Source organism: Ixodes scapularis, unplaced genomic scaffold (assembly GCF_016920785.2).
Source record: "Ixodes scapularis isolate PalLabHiFi unplaced genomic scaffold, ASM1692078v2 PGA_scaffold4__175_contigs__length_147842914, whole genome shotgun sequence".
NCBI classification, from domain to species: Eukaryota; Metazoa; Arthropoda; class Arachnida; order Ixodida; family Ixodidae; genus Ixodes; species Ixodes scapularis.
The window spans coordinates 144,534,422-144,555,100 of NW_024609879.1; the positions used below are offsets into that span (position 1 = coordinate 144,534,422).

Genomic DNA, 20,679 nt, shown 5'->3' on the forward strand with positions numbered 1-20,679 from the left:
TGCAAACCCTATTTCGACCCGATGTGATAACACCCAAAAAAGTGGAACCTTTGGCAACACGCAGTAATCTATTCCTCTCATTTCCGTTAATTTTGTGTATTTCAGATTGGAACGCGCTTCCAGACTCTCTGGCAACAGAACGTGACGTTTTGTTGTTAAGGAAAAAATGTGATCATGTATTGCTGAATTAGTTCCAAGATGATCATCTGTTTCCGCTTTAATCTGCGTGGCACTGTGTAAATGACCTGAGTCAATCGAGGGCACCTCTGATTTTGTTCTTTATTGTTTTGGCTGTTTTTTGAACCCAGAGTTTTATACGTATTGTTCTTTTGTTATTTTTTCTAAAATCCTCGCTCCTGTATTAAGTCCGAAAAGATGTATTTGAGCAACAATAAATGAAATAAAATAAAATGTGTTAAAAACCTTTTTTTTTTATTATGAAACCCCTCTACTATATGATGCCCTCTGGGCGATGGAGATGATCAATAAATAAATAAAATGTTTCTTTTTTCTTTAGTAGATAAAAAAATCGGCGGAGTTCCTCTGTTATAGCCGCTTGTTCGAAAATCATCGCCGGGCGTGTCCTTCCAACGTGAACGCGTGAGGAGACGCATTTACGTTGCTGGCGTGTCAGAGGGGACGCGACATCCAGCCGCCTGCTTCACACGCGGACTCCTGCCTTGATCGGGAGGAGTGATAGCGTGGACGACCGACGCGTGTCATATCTGTTCGAGTGGGCGGACGTGTTGCTTCATTTCGACACAAGCGCTCATCAAGGCCGCATTGAAGCGCAGATTGTGATCTGTTTGAGAATCGCGTGAAGATAATGAGAGGGAGTGAAGCGAAGCTGAATAGGCAACCTGCAATGCTGTTTGGTTTGGCGCCATCCAGCGGCTGAAACAAGAAATACTGGGTACCCCTGGGAGTGGCGGCTGCATTGTTCAAATGTGAGCCTTTACTCTGGTGGCGCCGCTGAGCCTAGTGTCTGAAGCAAGAAATAGTGGGTATCCCAGGAAGCCGTGATCGCGTAACGTGCCAGTAGAGCGGAAGCTACGGCCCTGGCGGGCCAATTGAAACGTGACTGCTTATCACCGGAGCGCGCCTCAACTCCGGAGAAGTATCAGGCTTTTCGCTGCGTCATGCTCCAATATGTGTGCGTTGCGCTAGTATACGTCGCGCATTTAAAAGCCTTCGGCATGCAATGTGGGGCTTATCGTTCACCCTTTGCCAAGTTACAACGAAACAGGGTCTAACCGTGCGCTCTCACGCTGCTGGCGCCGCCTGGCCGTTGCCGGTTGGCTATAGATATGGTAGTCTGCAAGCTAAATATTATACTTCGTTTCAGCTTCGGTCCGAGAGCGGCCGATGTTATGAGCCAAAGGGCCAATCAAACAGCGCAAAAGCGCAGCGTCATGGCGTGCTCTCTGCGCTTGATAGGACTAGCCGGCGGATGAGCACGCACAGAGAGACGGCTTATACCGGCTGGTCCTAACAACTGCAGAGAGCACGCCATGACGTTGTGCCTCTTTCGCTGTTTGATTGGCCCTTCGGCTCATAATATTGGCCGCGCTCGGACTGAAGCTGAAACGAGGTATAATATCAGTCGTGCAACGATATAACGGCACAATCCCTAAAGTGTCCTTCCCATTTCTCAGCTCATTTTCTAAGGTAAGTTTTTGACGAGCAGTTAAAGGAGCGGTTCAACGTTGTTCGATTGGATATTCAAATGGAAGTGAAAATAAAAGTTTAATCGGCGAACTTCTGCCAAAAAGAAAGAATGAGCGCCGAGAAAGCAGTACTGAGCGCCGAGCCGTCGTGAGGCAGTGAAAGCAGTAATGAGCGCCGAGCGTGAGGGTGCCAGTCTGCAAGGCCACGCTGGGCTCCTGATCTTTTACACGGTATCTCGAACATCACTAAAATGTTTGATAGTCGAACTTTTGGAGTATGACCAAACGCGAATTTTCTAGAAGTACGCTGCATGCATGGCCTCTCGGCCATGCATGCAGCAATACGGTTTCGAGCACGCTGACGTCAATGGGAAACAGAAGGACCAGGTGTGCGCAAAAAAGAAAGCCCGCAGTTGATGTTGCACGAGTCCGGTATCCGTCGTAAAGCCGCTTACGTTAGAGTCTGACAACCACAGTGGCAATTTGGCCAAAGCTTGTGCGCTCGCTTTTGATGGCTACGAGTCGCAGTCACAAAAGTGGATATACTGGTCTATTTTATTTTGTAGTTCCCACCTAAAGGTGACTCCGAGACTTCATGGTTGTAAGAACCCCAGATAAGTAGCGCAAGCAGCCGCCTGAATTTTAAAGAAAAGATAGCCATACATCTTTTATGTAACTAGAAAGTAGGGTTAGATTTTCTACACATCATCTACCGGAGACCACCGCGGGACGCAGATCTGAAACGAGTGCCGCGTCAGCGTGCGGTTGGGACACCTGTTCAATTAACGAGAACAGGGGTCCCTGCCGAGCGCTGCCGGAACACTTCTGTCCAATAGCGCTTCTTTTAAAAATCCCTGCATGCAACACTGCGCGCGTTGCGATAACTCTGGCCGTGGAGAGGAATAGCATGCTTTCGATCTCGATTGCCCCGTTGACAAAGTAGCCCATCTCAACACCGCATGCAAATGAAGGCAGCGATCGCCTTCATTGCAACCATTCCTCTTCGTGAGAGCCCCCGTTGAAACACGGGCCTCTGCAGCGGCCGTAAAGACCTGACTAGACTTAGCGAGGAGTAGGGATACGGCCGGCCGCGTCTCATACCGCTCTGATGGCACCACTCCAAAGCACAGCACAGCATTCAGACGATGGCATAGGATGATCGGCCCAGTACACTTCTGATTTTGCTTACGTGCGCACAAACACTTTTACGTCGAAAATACCCCCCGAAAAAAAGAAAAGAATCAAACGTGTTTCAGCATTTTATTTGTATCCGTAGGCAACATCTACAGCATTATAAATTGAAGGAAAGTCACAATTAAGGAATGAATGCGCAGTATTCGGTCGTTTCATGTTGCCACATCGTAACCTGTTTCGGTTTCACGAAGCGCATTGGGAACCAATGTGTTTCCGAGTAGCTCTCCGCGGCACCACGCCACTAGGACTGCTTCGGTGTTGCAAGAGGTCTCTTTGTGCCCCGCTTTGGCCTCTGCTATGGAAACATTGAAAATTCACCCCACAGAGTTGTTACCTAGGAGCTGTTCGCCCAGTGTCCATCTCGGTAACATCCTCTTCTTTTTGTGTAGGTTTCCTTCCCGATGTCAGGCTCCCACTGCCTCCAGCAGATTCTGAAACTAATCTTTAACAGCGAGGAGTCGGCGGAGTCATGCATGGATTTCGCGAGGCAGGCACCTTACCTTGAGAAGAGGGTGTCTGAAGGGATGGAGTCTCTGAGGCTCCTGAGGGCGCACTTCTCCATGGACCGAATTAAAGTAGACCCGAAGGCCAAGTATACGTGTACGTGGCGCGCAATCATTCGGACTGCTGCGTCTCTTGCTACCGCTATGTCCGGGAGATGTCGGTGTGTACGTTTGAGGACGGTACCTTCGATGAATTTCTTGACGCGTTCCTGGAACGAGATTTTAATTTCAAGGACTTCTTCGACCACGTCCCTTCCGCCTACGGGCGAAGGAAAGAGCGCAACGTTTTCTTCGTGACGTACGAGGAACTCCAGAGGGACAAGGAAGACTCAGTCTTGAAGCTTGCTCGGTTCTTCAGTGAAGGCTATAAAAAGACTCTTAAGAGACACATACAAAGGGGAAAATACGTTTTTTTTAAACAGCTTGGTTGGGAAAAGAAGGTCATAAAACGAATTTACGACGAAAAAGAAACATTTCTAGAACCACATTTACGGCGCGATAAGGATTTGTAGCTGGCGCCCGCGGGCGACGCGGAACAGTGGCCGCCATCTATCACGTGACTGGCCGCTTTTTGTCACGTGGTGCTTCCGCTCTTTCGGATGCTTCCTATGGTCTCAAAAAGTTACTTATTCATCTTCGTTTGAAGTGCAACAAAAAACTAAGATTAATGAGTAACTTTTAGAGTCCAAAGGAAGCTCCTGAAAAAGCGCAAGCAAACGTGATAGACCCATAGAGTTATTGCAATTAACGCTAGAGGCTCAGCTGGCTCTAGTGTCTACGGGACTTCCGGTCGCTAATTAATAGCGAGTTCGTTTCACAAGCACTGGCACCGTTCGAGTTCTCTCCCAGAACGCATCGCACTCGCAGGGTGTTGCACGGAGAACTGGACTCAAACGAACTCGCCAAATGCCCCAAGTGCAGAAGACTGATGCTGCCGCCATCTACGTTGTAGAAAACGTACCGACCTCAAACCGAAACTAGCGCCTTTCTGTTCCGAGTGATGGGTGGGAATGCGAGAATGCAGTCGCTACCAACGTTTATCTACAAACGTTGGTCGCTGCAACCTGTAGTTTATAGTTGCGATGACTTCAAGCAACTCGGCTGTCATAGCAATATTTACAGACGGCGTAAATTTCCGCAACCAGCTTTCTACAAAGCAGCTGGTTGCGATCTTTCAATACTTATAACCGTTTCCACTGAAGAAAACTGATGATGCTGTCTGAGCAGAAGCTTGATCCGTTTGAGCATGGTAATATGCGAGAACCACTGAAAGGGTACGGCTTAAAACTAGTCTGTTGGAATATCCAGCAAAACTTTTCGTGGGACTTTCGATTTCGATCGTAGTTACAGGTGGATCAGATATTAGCCTCGGTGAGGACGTCGAAAACGAGAGCTTTCTCGAAGAAAATACGACGGGGCAAGTTAGCTGGCGTAGGTAAATGTTAAACATGATGCTGTTGCCCAAGCCTCGGATAAAGTGACTATGTTTTGCTTTCTCTGATGCTTATTGGGCAGTCGGAGGTTCCTGCTGGGGGAGTTTTGTCGACAAATGTTAAATTTTTCACACACACACGGATGGTGATAAACATCTCGGGGGCCGTTGATGCGTTTGTTCTGAGCATTTCTTTACACACTGGCACATTTCAGCGTTTGTACGGCAACAGGTGCGACTTAAAACCTCCAAATAAAGTACGGGTTGTCAACTGCTTCCTTCGTGAAATAGCAGACGCTCACAATTCAAGCTCGCGTTTGTTTCCGTTGCCCGCGGGACGCAATTTTTATCAGAAAATCTACTTTTTTTTCCTTTCGGTTCCGCGACACATCGTAGCAGACGATCCCTTGTCCTCTGCTCCCGCTCCTCGCCGGTTTCGCCGGAGCGAAGCATGAGGGGATTGCATTTTGGCGCACTCTCAATTGTGCAATCACTCGTGGAGTGCCGGCCGAAACGAACCAGCTTCACGCAGCGAGTGCCGTGAAACGAACTGGCTATAAGCAGACAGCGAACAGCCTACTTGTCCAGTCTTCCTGTGTATTGTTATGGGAAAACGTACGTGATATTTTTCTTTTCGCCAGGGAATAATAGAAATCAGCGTAGTTTCTTTACTCGTAACGGGTACTACGTGGCTTTACTCACACTATAAAAGTAATTCATTTATTTAATGTTTTTTTTTCTTTTTTTTTTTTTTTCCTGAGCGATGTTTAAGTTAGCAAAAATTGAGGCCCAGGTCTATGTTGTACAGCGTGATATGCCAATACAAGCTATCAATTCAAGCAAAAAACATGAAAGACGTTTACAATTCTCTGTAACGCCAAAGTGTAGCGCAGCTCTTGAGGAGGAAGAGGGGAGAGTACGGAGGGTAGGGTATGCACCTCCTCCTTCCCCGCTAAATATAGCGAGAATATTGGCAATGTTAGATGCGTATAACGTCATACGTCACGTGTCGTCAGACGTCACGTGTTTCCCATAATGACGTCACACGTGGCGTCACGAGGGTAACGTTTCGACGTTACTCTCGTGACCCTCACGGGGAAGCCCCCTACCCCGATTCAACGTAAGCGCGAGCGAAGCCAGCACGTCAAGCACGAGTATGCTTTCTCTCCACACATTGAAAATAAGTAGTGGATCATCTGAAATCGTGGAGAATAGAGTTGCATTTTGGCGGTTTGATATGGCGATTAAAAACGATTGAAGCCGAAGGGGGGTACAGGTACCCACGAGACACTGACCGATACTGCGACTCGGTTGGGACGATTGAGACGATCATCCGAAGCACTTCTGGGATCCACACTTGGACGAGCAGATCTAGAGCGGCATCAGGGCGGTCGGATGCGAATGCGGGCTCTAAATGAGCTCATTGCCTCACTTATGTGACGAGAAAAGTCCACATGACCTGCATCGCGCAGCTCCAGCTGACCGAGACGTCGAGACGCTTGGGAACATCCAGAGGGCGTCTCCGTCACAAACCGGTAACAAAATGGCTAGGTGGCGTAAACTACCGCCCGATCCAAAGGGCTCAGCAGTATTCATCCATCCATCCATCCGGAAGTCAGAAGTGGGTAAGGAGGGTTTTTTTGAAACAGGAGGGAAGGAGAATGCGCTACTTTTCCCCAGACACAGGGGCTTTAGGCGGTGCTACAGTAATTGTACATGCTACGCTTGCGAAAAGGCAAACAGCGCACAGTAAACGGGGACTAAAGGAAGTGCAAACAGGACAAGCGCCGATTCTCAACTGAAATTTAATCACGTGAAAACAAAACAAAGAAAACAGCAACCCCGCCCATGTCACATGATACATTCACCACGTGTCAAAAAAAAAAAAACATCTCTTCACTACTCAAGCCCAGTGCCGTTTGGCTTACGCAGTTCGCGCCTGCTTTTATAATTGCATGCGCCTCTAAAATTTCTCGATTCACTCTGTCCCTTCCATAGCCAATGATACCCGTCTTACTGAAGATAGGTTCACACCCACATCCATGACAATGCAGTGGCAAATGCCCCTCTACAGCTCCCACCACTGATCGCAACGACAAGTCATGCTCCCGCAGTCTGTGATTAACACATCAACCCGTCTGACCGACGTAGGCTTTCCCGCACGTTAGTGGAATCGTGTAAACAACTCCCACCTTTCAAACAACATATTGATTCTCGTGCTTCACCGAGCAAGCGGGGCCTTCGTCCTTCTTATCGGCAACTCTCGCGCAAAGTTGCGCCAGCTTACACGGAGCGGAAAACACCAATGGCGCATCGTACCTCAGGACAACTTTTTTCAAGTTGTGTGAAATTTTATGGAGATGCGGTGGCACCATTGCAATATTCTGCTACGCTAGCGTAGCAGAATATTGCAATTGTGCCATTCCGTAGCCAAGCACTGCGGGAAGCCACGATCTGTTTTGCAGGGGATGCGAAGCCGCAGACGCGAGGCGACGTGCTTAGGCGCGCTGCGTAAGGAAAATAGCGCGGGACTGCTACATTTTTACAGGGGCGCTGTTAAGGGCTGGGTTCTCCAGGATCGTGTCCGGTACCAAACAAATGTCGACACAAAACTCTGGACAGCTACCGCCATCTATGACGGCGGCCCCCAGACAACCGGCTTGCCGGCCTCGCTCATAGATGGCGGCAACCTTTCCACTCTGGTTTTCCCCAAAGTGGAAAGGCTGAATTTCTCTAGGCGTCATCCTAGATGTCGTGCTCTAGGTCGTCCTTGAGTTCGTCCTAGACGTTGTCCTTGAGGTTGTCCAAGAGGTCGTCCTAGAAGCCATCCTTGAGGTCGTCCTAGAAGCCATCCTTGAGGTCGTCCTAGAAGCCATCCTTGAGGTCGTCCCAGACATTGCCCTCGAGGTCGTCCTAGACGTTGTCCTTGAGGTCGTCCTAGAAGTCGTCCTAAACGTTGTCCTAGACGTCGTCGCCCCTGAGGTCATCCTCAAGGTCATCCTCGAAGTCGTCCTTGAGGTCATCCTAGATGTCGTCCTCCAGGCGTCATCCTTGAAGTCGTCCTAACATAGTACAGTTTCGCTGGCCTTCCTTTGTCACCAGAGGAAAGGCTGAAAGTTTTTGTTGTCCATACAACACTGGCGAACAATGGAACTTCGCGTCCATGGTGGCAAGAAGTTCAAGATAGTGTCCAACTAGCGTGTCGAGTCCTTCTATGCGTAATCCTTTCGTACGTTTTGACACCGTACCAACGGGCTCACCTCAAGAACAGAGCGTATTTATTACACGCAAATCGTAGCTATGATTTGGCTAAAGGCGTTTCCAATTTCCGCACCGCACATATCCACGTCTCCGAACGCGTCCGAACGCCGGCGTCCTGCGTTTCGAGAGCAAACACTCAGTAAAGACAAAGGACAGCTAGCTTTGAGTCTACCCTCTAATCATTCAAACCAGAGTTCGGCGTTCCGCCGTCCTCTCCTCTCCCACAGTTTCTGCCCGCATTGGTATTTCACCCTAATCGTAGTCCCGTTAAAATTGATCTCGTTAGTTCCCCGACAAGGAGCATTTTATGCTGACCGTGTAAAACAGTACGAATGGAAATTGTATTTCGACAAAAACCCCGAGACTGGGACAAAAAGGGACGGACAAACACAAAGTCTCAAATGAGACTTTGTGTTTGTCAGTCCCTTTTTGTCCCAGTCTCGGGGTTTTTGTCGAAATGTTTAACCACCACCAGCTCGTTTGCGCCCTTACCTTTTGTTGGAAATTGTACACTGGCAACACTTCTTTTATACATCGTACCGTTAGTTATACAAGCTCGATGACGCCGATCGAGACAGGGGAGCACAAAATGTGTTGAGCGCAAACTATGCGGAGTGCAAGTTCGTCTGCTACTTTTGCAGGCGCTGTGGTGACGTCAGAACACCGGTCTCTGATTGGCCCTGGTGGAAGGATAGTGGGTAGAACGCGAGGCAGCATACTTTGAGGTCTACCCACTATTCTTCAATCAGAGCCAATCAGAGCTTGGCGTTCTGACGTCACCACAACTCCTGCAAACGTTGCAGACGAATCAGAATTGATTCGTCTGCTACGTTGCTCTGTGGCCAAGCGCTCTCCTCCTTCTCTTCTTAGTCCTTAGGACTTTTTAAAACCACCGTCTAGAGTAGCAGACGAACTTGCGTTCCGCATACACATATATTCTGGATGAACTAATCCCCCCGTTACACGGGCAGCTTTAACCGCGACTAAGTCACCTTGAACTGCGGTTATGACTATTTCAGAAGTGAAGAGTGCGCAGATTTGATGGGCGCCCAAGATGCGCAAGCGCACGTGCGCCCGTAGCTAATCTGACTGCATAGCCACAGAAAGTGGTCCGCGAGAATTGGTGACGTGTGCGACCAAAAGCGCCGCTGTGGTCTTGGCCAAACGCTCCCTACGACGTCTCGAGTATGATGAACTCTACTTTCACTAATGGAAATAAGAAGGATGCTAGACTGTGAACTTCGACGGTGTTGAGTTTAGGGACGCGATTACCGCAAGATTTCACCGCGCTTTTTACACGCACCGTCGAAATTGTAGCTGCCAATCAATAATCCGGATTGTGACGTCGCAGATAGCAGCCAAAAGAGGGAGCCACCGAAACATCTCGTCCCCAATGGTGCTAGGTGTGACCGTGTCACGAGGGTATTAGAGACCGGTGCGACTGTACCACGGTGGAAGAAATACATTTTGGTGATGACTCTCTGCCCGACGCGGCGACCACATTATCTTCGGCGCATCGAGCGCTTCACTCGCACGGGGATAGATGGCTCCAAAGTATGGGATCCCTCCCAAACCGACCGCTCCGGTTGTTTCTCCCAGCGGTGGTCCCGTATTCCCTCGCTCACCGATTCTTGTTGTACCTCACCGTCGACACGCCGCCACCAAGTCGCCAGAGTCTGTAAATCTGTGTTATCTTCCTTCTCCTTCGAGTTAAGGCTCACCTTCGTGCGCGACGGTGGCACCTGTGATCGACACAGCACCAAAGGAAAACACGAGGCCAGCCCCTAACCGCACACCAGCATTATACCGCGAAAAAGGCGAGCACGCTAAGCCGCCGACACCATGGCCACCGAGGAGGGACCTCATACCCACGATGCTCATAGCTCAGCGCCCTCCGCGGCGGCGCGGAACTAACCACTCCTGGTACGGGGCTAGCTCGGAACACGGTCTGGTCGCTCGCTCCCCGCGGGAAGAGCGGCCAGAGTCATCACCTAAATATATTTCTTCCACCGAGGATTGTACGCATATACACGTCGTGCCCACGTCATATGACCCCGAGTCACGAGACGTCGATTCCGCCGACAAATTTAGCGGAGAAATCGATGTCACATCACGTCACACGACCACGAAACTAAGACGTCAATTTCCGCTCTAAATTGAGCGGAAAAACAGGCAACCGCGAGATGTGGTGTCGATCATATGCTGACAATGTTCACCATAGAGTCACTGTATAGGTTCCCGCGCTGAAACTGAAACCATGTCGCCGCTATCTTGGGTCCACGCGTCAACGAGGCTATGAAAGCGTGTTGAAAGAGGTTTATTTAAAGTGGTCGATGTGGCTACACAAAAGCTTCTGTGGTGCTGTGAGTAGCTTCCGTAGATAATTAACATTGCATGACATAATTTGCTGGCTGACCCTTCTTTTCCTTGGTTGCGATGACCAAGTCCAGCGCCAAGAATCGTAGGGACTGCGCTCCGTTCGAGGAGCTTTCTGCATTCGGCTCTATGAGTTTCGAATTGAGACTCTTCGAAATGATCCTAGAAGTCATTGTAATAAAAAGACGTAGCATGTTGAGGCAATCTGATAGGAAAACACTGCCTTCTGAAAGCTATTCAGAACCATTTCACGAAACTAGGAAAGCAGCGAGAATATAAACTGCATGAAAGCAATTTTGCCCAGAGTCACAAGGACCCGCTTTAGTTGGGTACGTCACTCCAAGGGGCAATCCCATGCGCGCGACCTTCGATGGGTTAGCTTAAGTTTGCTACAGATCTAAAATTGCGAGAGATCTGGCCCAACACCGGCTTAAGCTTAGCCCGTCGCTTACCAAATCGCAAGAGCGTCGCTCGTGCGAAACCGAACACAGCTGACGCCTGTTCGACTGCGAGGCAACGAGCGATACGCGGAATGAACCAGGTGTCATCGGCACTCGCCTCACAAAGCTTGCTCGTTGCAGTGGGCTAGAAATCTTTCCGTTTTCCTATGGCCAGCGGAGCCTTCTTCCTCCGTCTTGCAGTTGCGTTCTTTCCAAACGTTATCCGGAAGAGTGTCTTTCTATCCTCCGACTTGCTGCTGCACCCAAAAGCGCAACAAGCAGGCATTGTGCCACTAAGTACACAACCTTCTTGCTTCTGACGTCGGTAACCGCGTGGAAAAGACGGCGCGTAAACGCGAGTTCGATGAGCAGCAGAGCGTGCGTGTGCGCACCTGTTTGCTGGACCCAAGATGGTGGCGATTGTAACCGCTTGAAGCGCTGACGGAGGTGAGTCCAGCGGCCCTTGTGTCACTTCATCGCTACGGTTCAAGGATGCTCGCCAAGCCAAAACATGATCGGCTAGAGTGAGTATGTTGTCGGCAAAACGGAAAAAGAAAAGGAATGCCTTACTCTGGGAACCCATACAGTGAATCTAGTTGATCATAGCCACGGGCTGGGGTTTCGCAAAACACAGGGCATTAAAAGTGTCGCAGACATTGTTGGTTTGGCTAATCCCGTCGCAACGATTGGACACGGGCCGCTACACGAATGTTCGTCGAGGCATCGATTGGCACGAGCCCAAGTCGAGTGCTGACGCGATGCTCGTGACCAATATATGAGCCATTCCACTCTCTGAAGGTGGATGACCAGCGAAGCTGTTCAGCACACGACACAGACGTGACACAGAACTTAGCCTATGCTCCATTCCAGTTGTCCAACGTAGCAGCATGGTACCTGCGTCTTTTTGATGCGTTCTCGCGCGACGTTCGTCTTGTCCGGTTTGCCGCATGCGCTTGGCGTTTTGTGCACGAACTTCATCGGTGGTGTTTGCCACCCACCGAGCGCCGTTGACATTCTCGTTGCCGTTCCCACCGTTGCTCTTCGTAGGCGCGTTGCTCTTCGGGAGTCCGCGGCCTCCCCATTACAACGAGACAAGTGAAATAGACCTATTGTTAAGTTACCCGAGCATCAAGAAGAATGCAGGGAATTGCGTTTCACGCGCCGCAGGTGCCGGCATCTGCAGCAGTGACTGTTCTAAAGCAAAAACCTAAAACAATTAGCATCTTGCACACGCGTTCGTCAACGCTTTATTTTTGGTTGTTTACTTCGAACCTTTTATACAAAGAAGGCGCTGCGAGCGTGGAGTTTTTGGCCACGCACACGAAAAATCCATACAACCCTAGCCATAAACAGCTTTGCTGTAAAAAAGTCCTTGAAGTTACACCCTGACAAAGAGACTTCTTGGACAGTGGCGTTGCGTGTGAGTATTCTTGGGAACCCCGTATAAAATAAGAAACATTCCAACTCGATATGATTGAACGACTCCTTTAACTATTCATAGAGTGTTTCAGAAAAGTGTTTGCCTAAGTCACGAGAAAAAAATCAGACATACTCTCTAAATGAAACAGTAACTCAGACATAATTTTATTACTTCAGTGTGATCCAAAGAGCTCGGCCTGAACACCGCACAAAGTCTGTTTGTTTAAAAAACAAAAATTAACAAGCAACCTGGGTCGGGGAACTGGGAAGACGTCGAAACTTTCGCGCACACCTTAAATAGGACGCAAGTAACACATTTTAGCAGAAACACTCGAGTCACCACTATACACATTTTCTTTTCTTTTCTTATCTTCAACAAGCGGGCTACAGAGCAATCCAGGAGACGAAGGCAGATTGAGGCATCGCCCGCATTAAGACCACTTGCTATGAAACAGAGAATAAAACACGCAGAAACTTCAGCGCGCTCTTAAATAGAATTCAAACTCCACAACATCAACAACCAAGGAGGCCTCAACAATTAGAATTTTAAGCTAGGAGAAACACTGTACAATTCAACAAATAAGAAATAAAAACACCCATGAAATACAATGACAACCAGAGGTGATTTAAACCCTAAAGCGAAAGGAAAGGACAAACACTAGACATGAAAAATGAGAATTCACGGTGCAAAAGACCCTGCATGCTCAAATAAAAAAAAAATAAAAAAAATCGGAAGCAAAAAAAGAAAAGCAGAGCTAAGTGAAGCATTGCGACTAAAGTAAAGTAGACAAAAAAGAAAAGATAGATGCCTGAAGAATGAGAATTTATGCCAGAAGAAACATTATGTACTCAAGCAAAGAGACATTGCGTACTCATACAAAGAAAATAAGAACGACTTAAAAAGAAACAAAGGCAGTAGTAAGGGAGGCGATTTTACCCGAGATTGAGGTTCCCCGAAGGACGACACAAACACAGAGAAGCCTAGAAATTCCCGGTGTTCGCGTCACCCTTTAGAAAACCCTAACCTCGAGTAAAGTCACTTCCTTTTTAAAAACCCCACAACCTCGGGTAAGTTTGTTCGAGAGCATTCTGCTCGAGAGAAGGACGCTTTCAAGCAGAATCCTCTCAAGCAGAACAACTGTCGAACGGAACACAACGGACAAAGCACCCAGAAGTCAACCAAAGACCGCAACAAACACCTCACGCTCGCACAAACTGGTAGTCCTCACGTGGGCGGCGGAGGACCTCCGTCTCGTCGGTGCAAGTCTAGGTACGGTCCCCTGAAGCTGAGCGCGTCCCAGATGGAGTCGAGGGTCCTCAGCGGGCGCGGCTCGCTCGACGCCCCCGGCAGCAGAGCCACCAGCACGCTGATGAGCGCGGCAACCAGCAGGAAGCCGCTGACCACGTAGCGGACCGCCGTGACGCGCTCCGAGGCCATGGGCGGGAGGCGCCTCTTGCCCGCCAGGACGCGGCGGCTGCTGTTCAGCCTGCGCCAGGGGAAAAGGCTCTTTTTGAGTTCCAAGGACCGAGTTAGGGTTAAGCGACAGTTTACGGGATGCTCGTACATCCGACAAAAGCCATGGCGTTCTTTGCGAAGAATATGACAGAACTACCTGCAGACACGCCTCTGGCAATTTCGAAGCACGCTTGCTTCGTGCAAATGCATGCGGAGACCGAATCTACGGATAGTGTTTCGTACGACCAACGTGACCTTTGTACGAGGAAGAAGCGTGCCTCAGACAGTGTTTGCAGACTGCCTTCTGCGCGACGTATCAGCAGTGTGTGTGTGTTTGGCTTTGGTGGATCTGGAGCGATCCAAAGGCACTCTATGCTCGCACTTCAAGAGCGGAAAATATGCCGTCGCGCACTTCCACGCGCGAGAAGAGGGCAACGAAAATAAGCGCTCCAAAACCGCTCCAGGGCCCGTTTGCTCGAAGCGCTAACCGCGGCTAAAGTTAGCCGCAGTACCTAGGAGAGGGATTTTGAAATCACGTGACTGGCTCGGTAGGGATGCGGGGAAACATGGCGGTGCCCCGGTGAGTGAGCGCCGCTCGCTTTGGAACTAATATGTCGTTGTAGCCACAATATCGGGCGCGTTAGTCGGCAACGAATGGTGCAGGAGGCTTTCGCTTTGCCTTACCTCACTTAAAATGCAAAGCATGGGCAATGACATCGCCGAATTTTTTAGATAGTGTTTCGATTGTGGGCACTCCTAAGCCTAAATGAACGCAATAATTGGTGGCATAGCAACGTCTTTGGAAAGCGGATTGTTGATAGCACACAAAAGCAGACAGCGTCCCGACAGACTTTTTTCTAAATTATCCAAGCATCAGGAGGACATTGCTAGAAGTGTAATTCTACGGCTCACGCGCCCTGGCCTTCCTCTTATAAAAGTTTTGAAGTAAAAAATCATAATAAGTCTTTAACGAACGCGCGTGCAAGGCAAAATTTGTTTTATACTTTTTGCTTTAAAGCGGTTACTACTGCAGACGCAAGCACGTGCGACGCGTGCAACTATAGTCATAGCATGCACCTCGGTGCTTGGATAATTTAGAAAAAAGGTCTGTTGGGACGCCGTCTGCTTTTGTGTGGTATCAACAATCCCCTTTCCGAAGACGTTGCTATGCCGCCAATTATTGCGTTCATTTAGGCTTAGGAATGGCCAGAATCGAAACACTATCTAAAAATGCGGCGAGGTCTTTGCTCATGCTTTGCGGTTTAAGTGAGGTAAGGCAAAGCGAAAGCCTCCTGCATTATTCGTTGCTGACTAACGTGCCCGATATTGCAACCACAACGACATATTAGTTCCAAAGCGAGCGGCGCTCACTCACTGGGGCACCGCCATGTTTCCCCGCATCCCTACCGAGCCAGTCACGTGATCTCAAAATCCCTCTCCTGGGTACTGCGGCTAACTTTAGCCGCGGTTAGTGCTTCGAGCAAACGGGCCCAGATCCGCCGAGAAAATTCCCCGTCAGTGACGTCGAGGAGCGCGGCTTTGGAAAGACAATGCTCGGCTCGATGCCGAATGTGCCGAGGCACATTGGGCATAGCAGCCTTTTTTTTTAATGCACCAATTCAGAAAAAAAAAGGAAAGGACGGGATTAAGATATCTTAATACCACGAATTACGTCGGGAGACACAAACTGCGCACATTGTTTCGAGCAGCGCTGGACGTCTTTATTTACCACCTTTTCTGCGCTCGTGAAATGCGCTAAATCCTACTCTGCCGAATATAAAGGGGAACCCGAATTCCAGTTCCCCTAAGTTTAGCTGGGAACCGCTTCTTGTCAAATTTAGCGGGGGACCGGAAATGGTGTTTAACTATACACGAATTAAATTGTCCCGCGGGGCGTGAAATTTCGCACGTTGCACTCTCGCGCCACGGTTTTTCTGGGGAACTTTTCTTTTATGAAACCCTAGCCCCATGCACACTCTGCGCAAGGAAGGGCACCGCCGGAAGCTCCCGCTTTCCCCAAAGGCAGAGAAATTAAGCTTTTGTACCGAGTGAAGTTTGTGACACCGCTGTCTCTGGCAGTTTTGAGGCAGGAGCTTTCCCCAGGAACGGACCCAGAACTCCGTTTTTTTTTGTTTTTTTTTTTTGGGGGGGGGGGGGGGGGGGGAGGGTAGGGGGGAAAGTTCGTAAGAATACTATTCTCCCATTCTTTCTTGTGCACCGGAGGGTCCACCCATGGCAAATCGCCCTCCGAGAAGGGGGGAGGGGTCGACTTTGTTTGGGGGGGGGGGGGGGGGGGGGAGCGGCCGTTTCCGTCGCCCCCCCTCCTTGGATCCGCTCCTGCCTCTCCCGCAGTTCTTACGTTGTAACCAGCGTTGTACGGAACAACGCTCCAAGAAACAATGTTTCTAGAATGCGTTCCTTTTAGGAGGAATGGAGGAACACCGCCGTTCCGTTTTGCCTCGGAGGAACTGGATTGGGAACTCGTTTCGCGGTTGAGGGAACGGCAGAAGGACCTGCGCTCCTTTTTGTAATTTTACCCGAATTTAGTAGGCGTTTGTCCTCGTTAGTGACTATTTAAACCTCCGACTTCGAGCGATCAGGAAGACACCGAGAAACACTCGAAAACGCAAAACTGGAAATGTGATTGTGCACACGACTCGACACGTAATTCGATGGGGATTTTTTCATTCGCTCACTTCTCTCTTTTACGAATTACTCAGCGCAATGTTTGGTTAAAAGATTCAAAGTTAACGTTAGTCTAACGACCCCTCCTAACCCTAAAAACGCAACGGGAACGCGTTCCTTCTGAAGCCGTAGAACTCGCAACGGAAACTCGTCCTAAGATTGAAAAGGAACGAGAAACGAGCTCTCGTTTCCGTTTTGGAATGGGAGCTACAACCTTTATGTACAACACATGTTGTAACTGTGGCGCCTAAAACGTGTCTCTTACGAGTGTGTGTCTAGCATGCCCTCATCTGCGGTCTCCCAATTTCCCCCCGATAACGTCATAGACGTGTCGTGACGCTGCCTCCCGGATTCCCGGAGGCGACACAGCAGTCTATGTGGAGACGGCAGATGCCCGTTTTCTGCTGTGGGTCGCTCATGCAGCTTGGCGCTCCACGGAAACTTGGGCAGCCGCGATTTGGGACGCTCCGACGAAGGCGACACTTGCCTTCGCTACTACTTTCTACCAAAACTCTCACGACTGACTGCCAGAGTGTATGACGGCGTGACGCGCTGGCTCCCGTGACCTGATCGGGGTGTCTGTATCGAATTGCCTTCTCTCAGGTTCCCCGACTTTCCCTAAATATTTCGATCCAATTCCCTAAATATTACGAGGACGTTCCCTAAATATTTCGATCCAATTCCCTAAATATTACGAGGACGTTCCCTAAATATTTCGATCCAATTCCCCGCCCGTTACGAAAGAAGAAACTGCGGAGGACGGGATGGCAGCGGCTGTTTGGGGTACACCCGTTTGGTCCAGTGAATCGGGCGGTAGCTTGCACGCTTGGCGATGCCTCGGGTGACCGCTATTCAGTGGTGAAGCCCATCCCCGCCAGCGCACTCTAAGCACCCTCTCGCCTCGTTGCGTGTCGCCGCGCCATCCACATCACCCGTTTCTCCCGACTTCACAACGTTTTGATGGCTTCCCCGACAATTCTCCGACGTTTCCAGGTGCTTTTGAGATATCCCCAAAATTCCAGAGTTTTCAGATTGGTAGACTAATTAAGCGTGCATACCGTAAAACCCCGTAAGGACGTCCGCCCAAAATGAAGAGAAATGGTGAAAAGTATCGGGTGGGCGATCTTTGGACATGCGAGAGGAAAACTTTATACAAAATTAGTGACAAACCCCGGGGCAGCCTTTACAAACCATGTGAAATGGGAGCTGATGTCACAGACCGTGAACGCAGCAGATGCGAGTTTCATGGTGCGATGAGCCCGCGGGAAACTGCTACGAACTCGTTTGCCACACGTACCGGTAATGCAGATCAACTTATTGATGCAAGTCCGGTCGGACATCGCATTATGTTACAAATATTAACCTAAAAAAAAGACTGGCATGGGCGATCTCTCGGGGGAGGGCGTTGAACAGGATTTTTACTTATCTGCTGCCACTCCAGGACCATTTTCGATTCGTGGGCGGTCCCAACTCACCAGAACTTGAGTCTTGTGACGACTATGGCCGCCCACTCGAGCAGGGCCAAATTGGAACACGCCATCCTCCCCTCGGTCTGGCCCTGACCGCGGCTCGGCTCCGGTTCGTCCTTGTCCAGCTCCTCGTCGTCGTTTAGGCAGTCGTCCAACAGGAGCGTGTCTGATCCTCCGGTCGACGCCTCTTGGGGCATGCCTTCGCTCACGGCGCTGCTGAAATGGCGAGGACCGGACGTCAGCGAAACTCAAAACACATCCACAACCCCAATCCCCTCAAAAATACGAAAAGAAAACCGTACAATGGACTGCAGCAAACGCTACGAGCCATGGGAGCCAATCGAATGACGGGTGCGTGTCAGGCGATCTTCGGAAGAAGCACATGGTAGCCAGGTGATATGCTCACAGAGCCAGATTGGCGTGGATTGCTCAAAACATCCGCTCTGATCCATCGTAAAGTAAAAGGGAGTAACTGATAGGCAGGGTTCTGCAATGTCAAAATACATATCTGAAGGAATTTCATAAAAGCTCGCAAGTACATATTTTTAAAAATCTCAGTATCATCATATGTGGCATAGTTGTTGCTCCTAGTCGATATTAAAGAGGTGTGGTTCCGTATAAATGTCGTCACCTTTCTAAAACAGTACATTTTGAATATCCGAGTGCTTAATCCACAAGCCTCTATACCTTTCAACTGAGAATGAAGAATCCTGAAACAATGAAAGCATGTAAACGGTGTTTAACCTGCTAAGCCAGAATTGCACGAGTTAAAAGAAAAAAATCTGGGGCATTGTCGAATGAGTATAGATAAGCCCTCACGGAAATAGGGGTCGAACAGCTAGATTACTGGCAGGAACAAAGCAGAAACTCACACTTCTTCGATGACCTGAGCGTTGAGATCTTGAGAAACGCTGGCAGACTCGGCGTCTGGCTCGGCGTCCCGAACGCCGTGGGAAGTCTCCGCCTTGGTGCTGCTGCAGGCTGGGATGTCTTCCTCCGGATGACATTCCCTGTGGCACACACAATCAGGTGCGTCACAGAGACGCCAAGCCTAATTTCTCTCAAACGCGTCGGCTGCAACGTGAGTCCCTCTAAGTAACCGCCAACCCGGAATTTGACCCCATAACACAGAAATGACCCGACAAAGAACTCTAAAAAATGCAGCTGCATAAGGGATGTAGCCAGGGTTTTGTTTCGGGGGGGGGGGGGGGGGGGGGGGGGGAAGGAGGCCCCAGCAAAATGAAAGATTTTGGGGGCGGGCCATGGACCCCCCCTCCTGGCTACGCGCCTGCCTTGCATCTACTTTTCTCCAGAAGATTGGAAGCAGCAGTGACTTGATAACTGAGCCCATGACCTGGTACAACAATTATATGGTAGTCATTACGAATAATCACATAATCAATTATCTTCTGGAGTAATTTTGTAATCATTTGACTACATTTATTAAGCAATCACAAAAGGAATCTGATTACTTTTTTTAGTACAAAAGTTACTTGTAATTGTAACAACCCCTTCCTTTTTTTTTTTAATGGCACCCTGTGTTTACAAGTTTATTACCAAGGAATCTTCGAACCAAGCCTCCAACAAAGGGGATGGTCTACCGAAATTGGAGGATTAAGATAAGTAGTTTACAATTCGGTGATCCTAATCCAATGATGAACCGTGCAGAAGACCCATGCACAAAATGGCAGAAAAATCTGTCGTTCTGAAAATCGGAAGTAATCGGAAAAGCAATGGGTCAGTTACTTTCCTTCTCAAGTAATAGAGGAATCTAACGAAATACTTTTTAAGCCAGATTAATTATTATTGTAATCAATTACTTTTTTTTTTTAGTAACGCGTAAAAGACTGCATGGAACTGAGTGATTTAAGGATGTGGTATGTCACGCCCAAGTCACGGTGCGAACGTCCTTTCTAAAGTCAGAACTTGTTTTTTCTGGCATCGTCGGCCGCCAAGCTCGTTCTGCAGACCGCAGGGGTTGGCACGATGTGCTTTCTGAGAAAGGAGAAGGGCAGGCGTTTCTTTTAGAGAGTAGCGTGCGAAGGCTGGTTTGACTTCCCAATTCAGCTCATCCGGAGAACCCCGGAGGAAGGGCTTTCCCACAGAAGCCCCAGCCACGCAGGGAAGACAACGAGCGAGGAGCAGGCACACAATTTCTTGCCGAAATTAAGATAGATTTGTATCGCAAAAGAAAAAAAGAAAGAAAAAAAAAAGTAAAATCGGAAGCGATATTCACGGACCACTACACAGCAGTAACACCAGATCACCACCTTTATCCGTTTAACGACGCCGCGAAAAATATGCCATTAAAACTGGTAGTGAGTAGGAATTCCATACCAAAATGAACAATAATAAAAAAAAAAAAAAAACCCGCAGATGTTGCATATGCGCAAATGGTGCCATGCGGTATAGAACCTTGAAATTAGCATTGATGAAATTGCGTTGACTTTGACACTTGCCGCTCTTTTATGGCAAGCTTTCTTTCTGACGTCCCGTCTGGACCTTTCTTGGCAGGCGCAACCGTCTTTGCAAAGCGTCGCTTTTTCTCCTCCCACTGCTCGCCCTTTCGTTGCTCTTTCGGGAAACTTTTGGCAGCAGGTCAATTATTTTCAAGGCTCGCGGGGTCGCCTCGTGCTTCTCCCGTTTTTCTTTTGTTTTCGAAAACTTTTGGCCGTTGGCCAAGTCTTTCCGAAGCATCGCGGCGTCGCAACATTTATTTCCCGTCTTCCAAATTTGTCGATATTTACGAGTTCTTGGCAGCTGGCCAAGTATCTTCC

General features: G+C 49.1%; 1 protein-coding gene and 1 pseudogene across 1 annotated transcript in view; one reads left to right on the top strand and one right to left on the bottom strand.

The window, feature by feature from the left end:
* The first annotated feature begins 2,000 nt into the window (after positions 1 to 2,000).
* LOC115308266 lies at positions 2,001 to 12,493 on the top strand (annotated as a pseudogene).
* The window catches only part of LOC115311292 (inositol 1,4,5-triphosphate receptor associated 1), a gene marked incomplete at its 5' end in the record, with an annotated part of 28,209 nt that continues 19,760 nt past the window's right edge, over positions 12,231 to 20,679 (bottom strand). The window contains 3 exon segments of the mRNA XM_040208917.3: positions 12,231 to 13,779; positions 17,909 to 18,118; positions 18,775 to 18,912. Coding sequence (XP_040064851.2) covers positions 13,518 to 13,779; positions 17,909 to 18,118; positions 18,775 to 18,912 — 610 coding nt within the window. The 3' untranslated portion in view covers positions 12,231 to 13,517.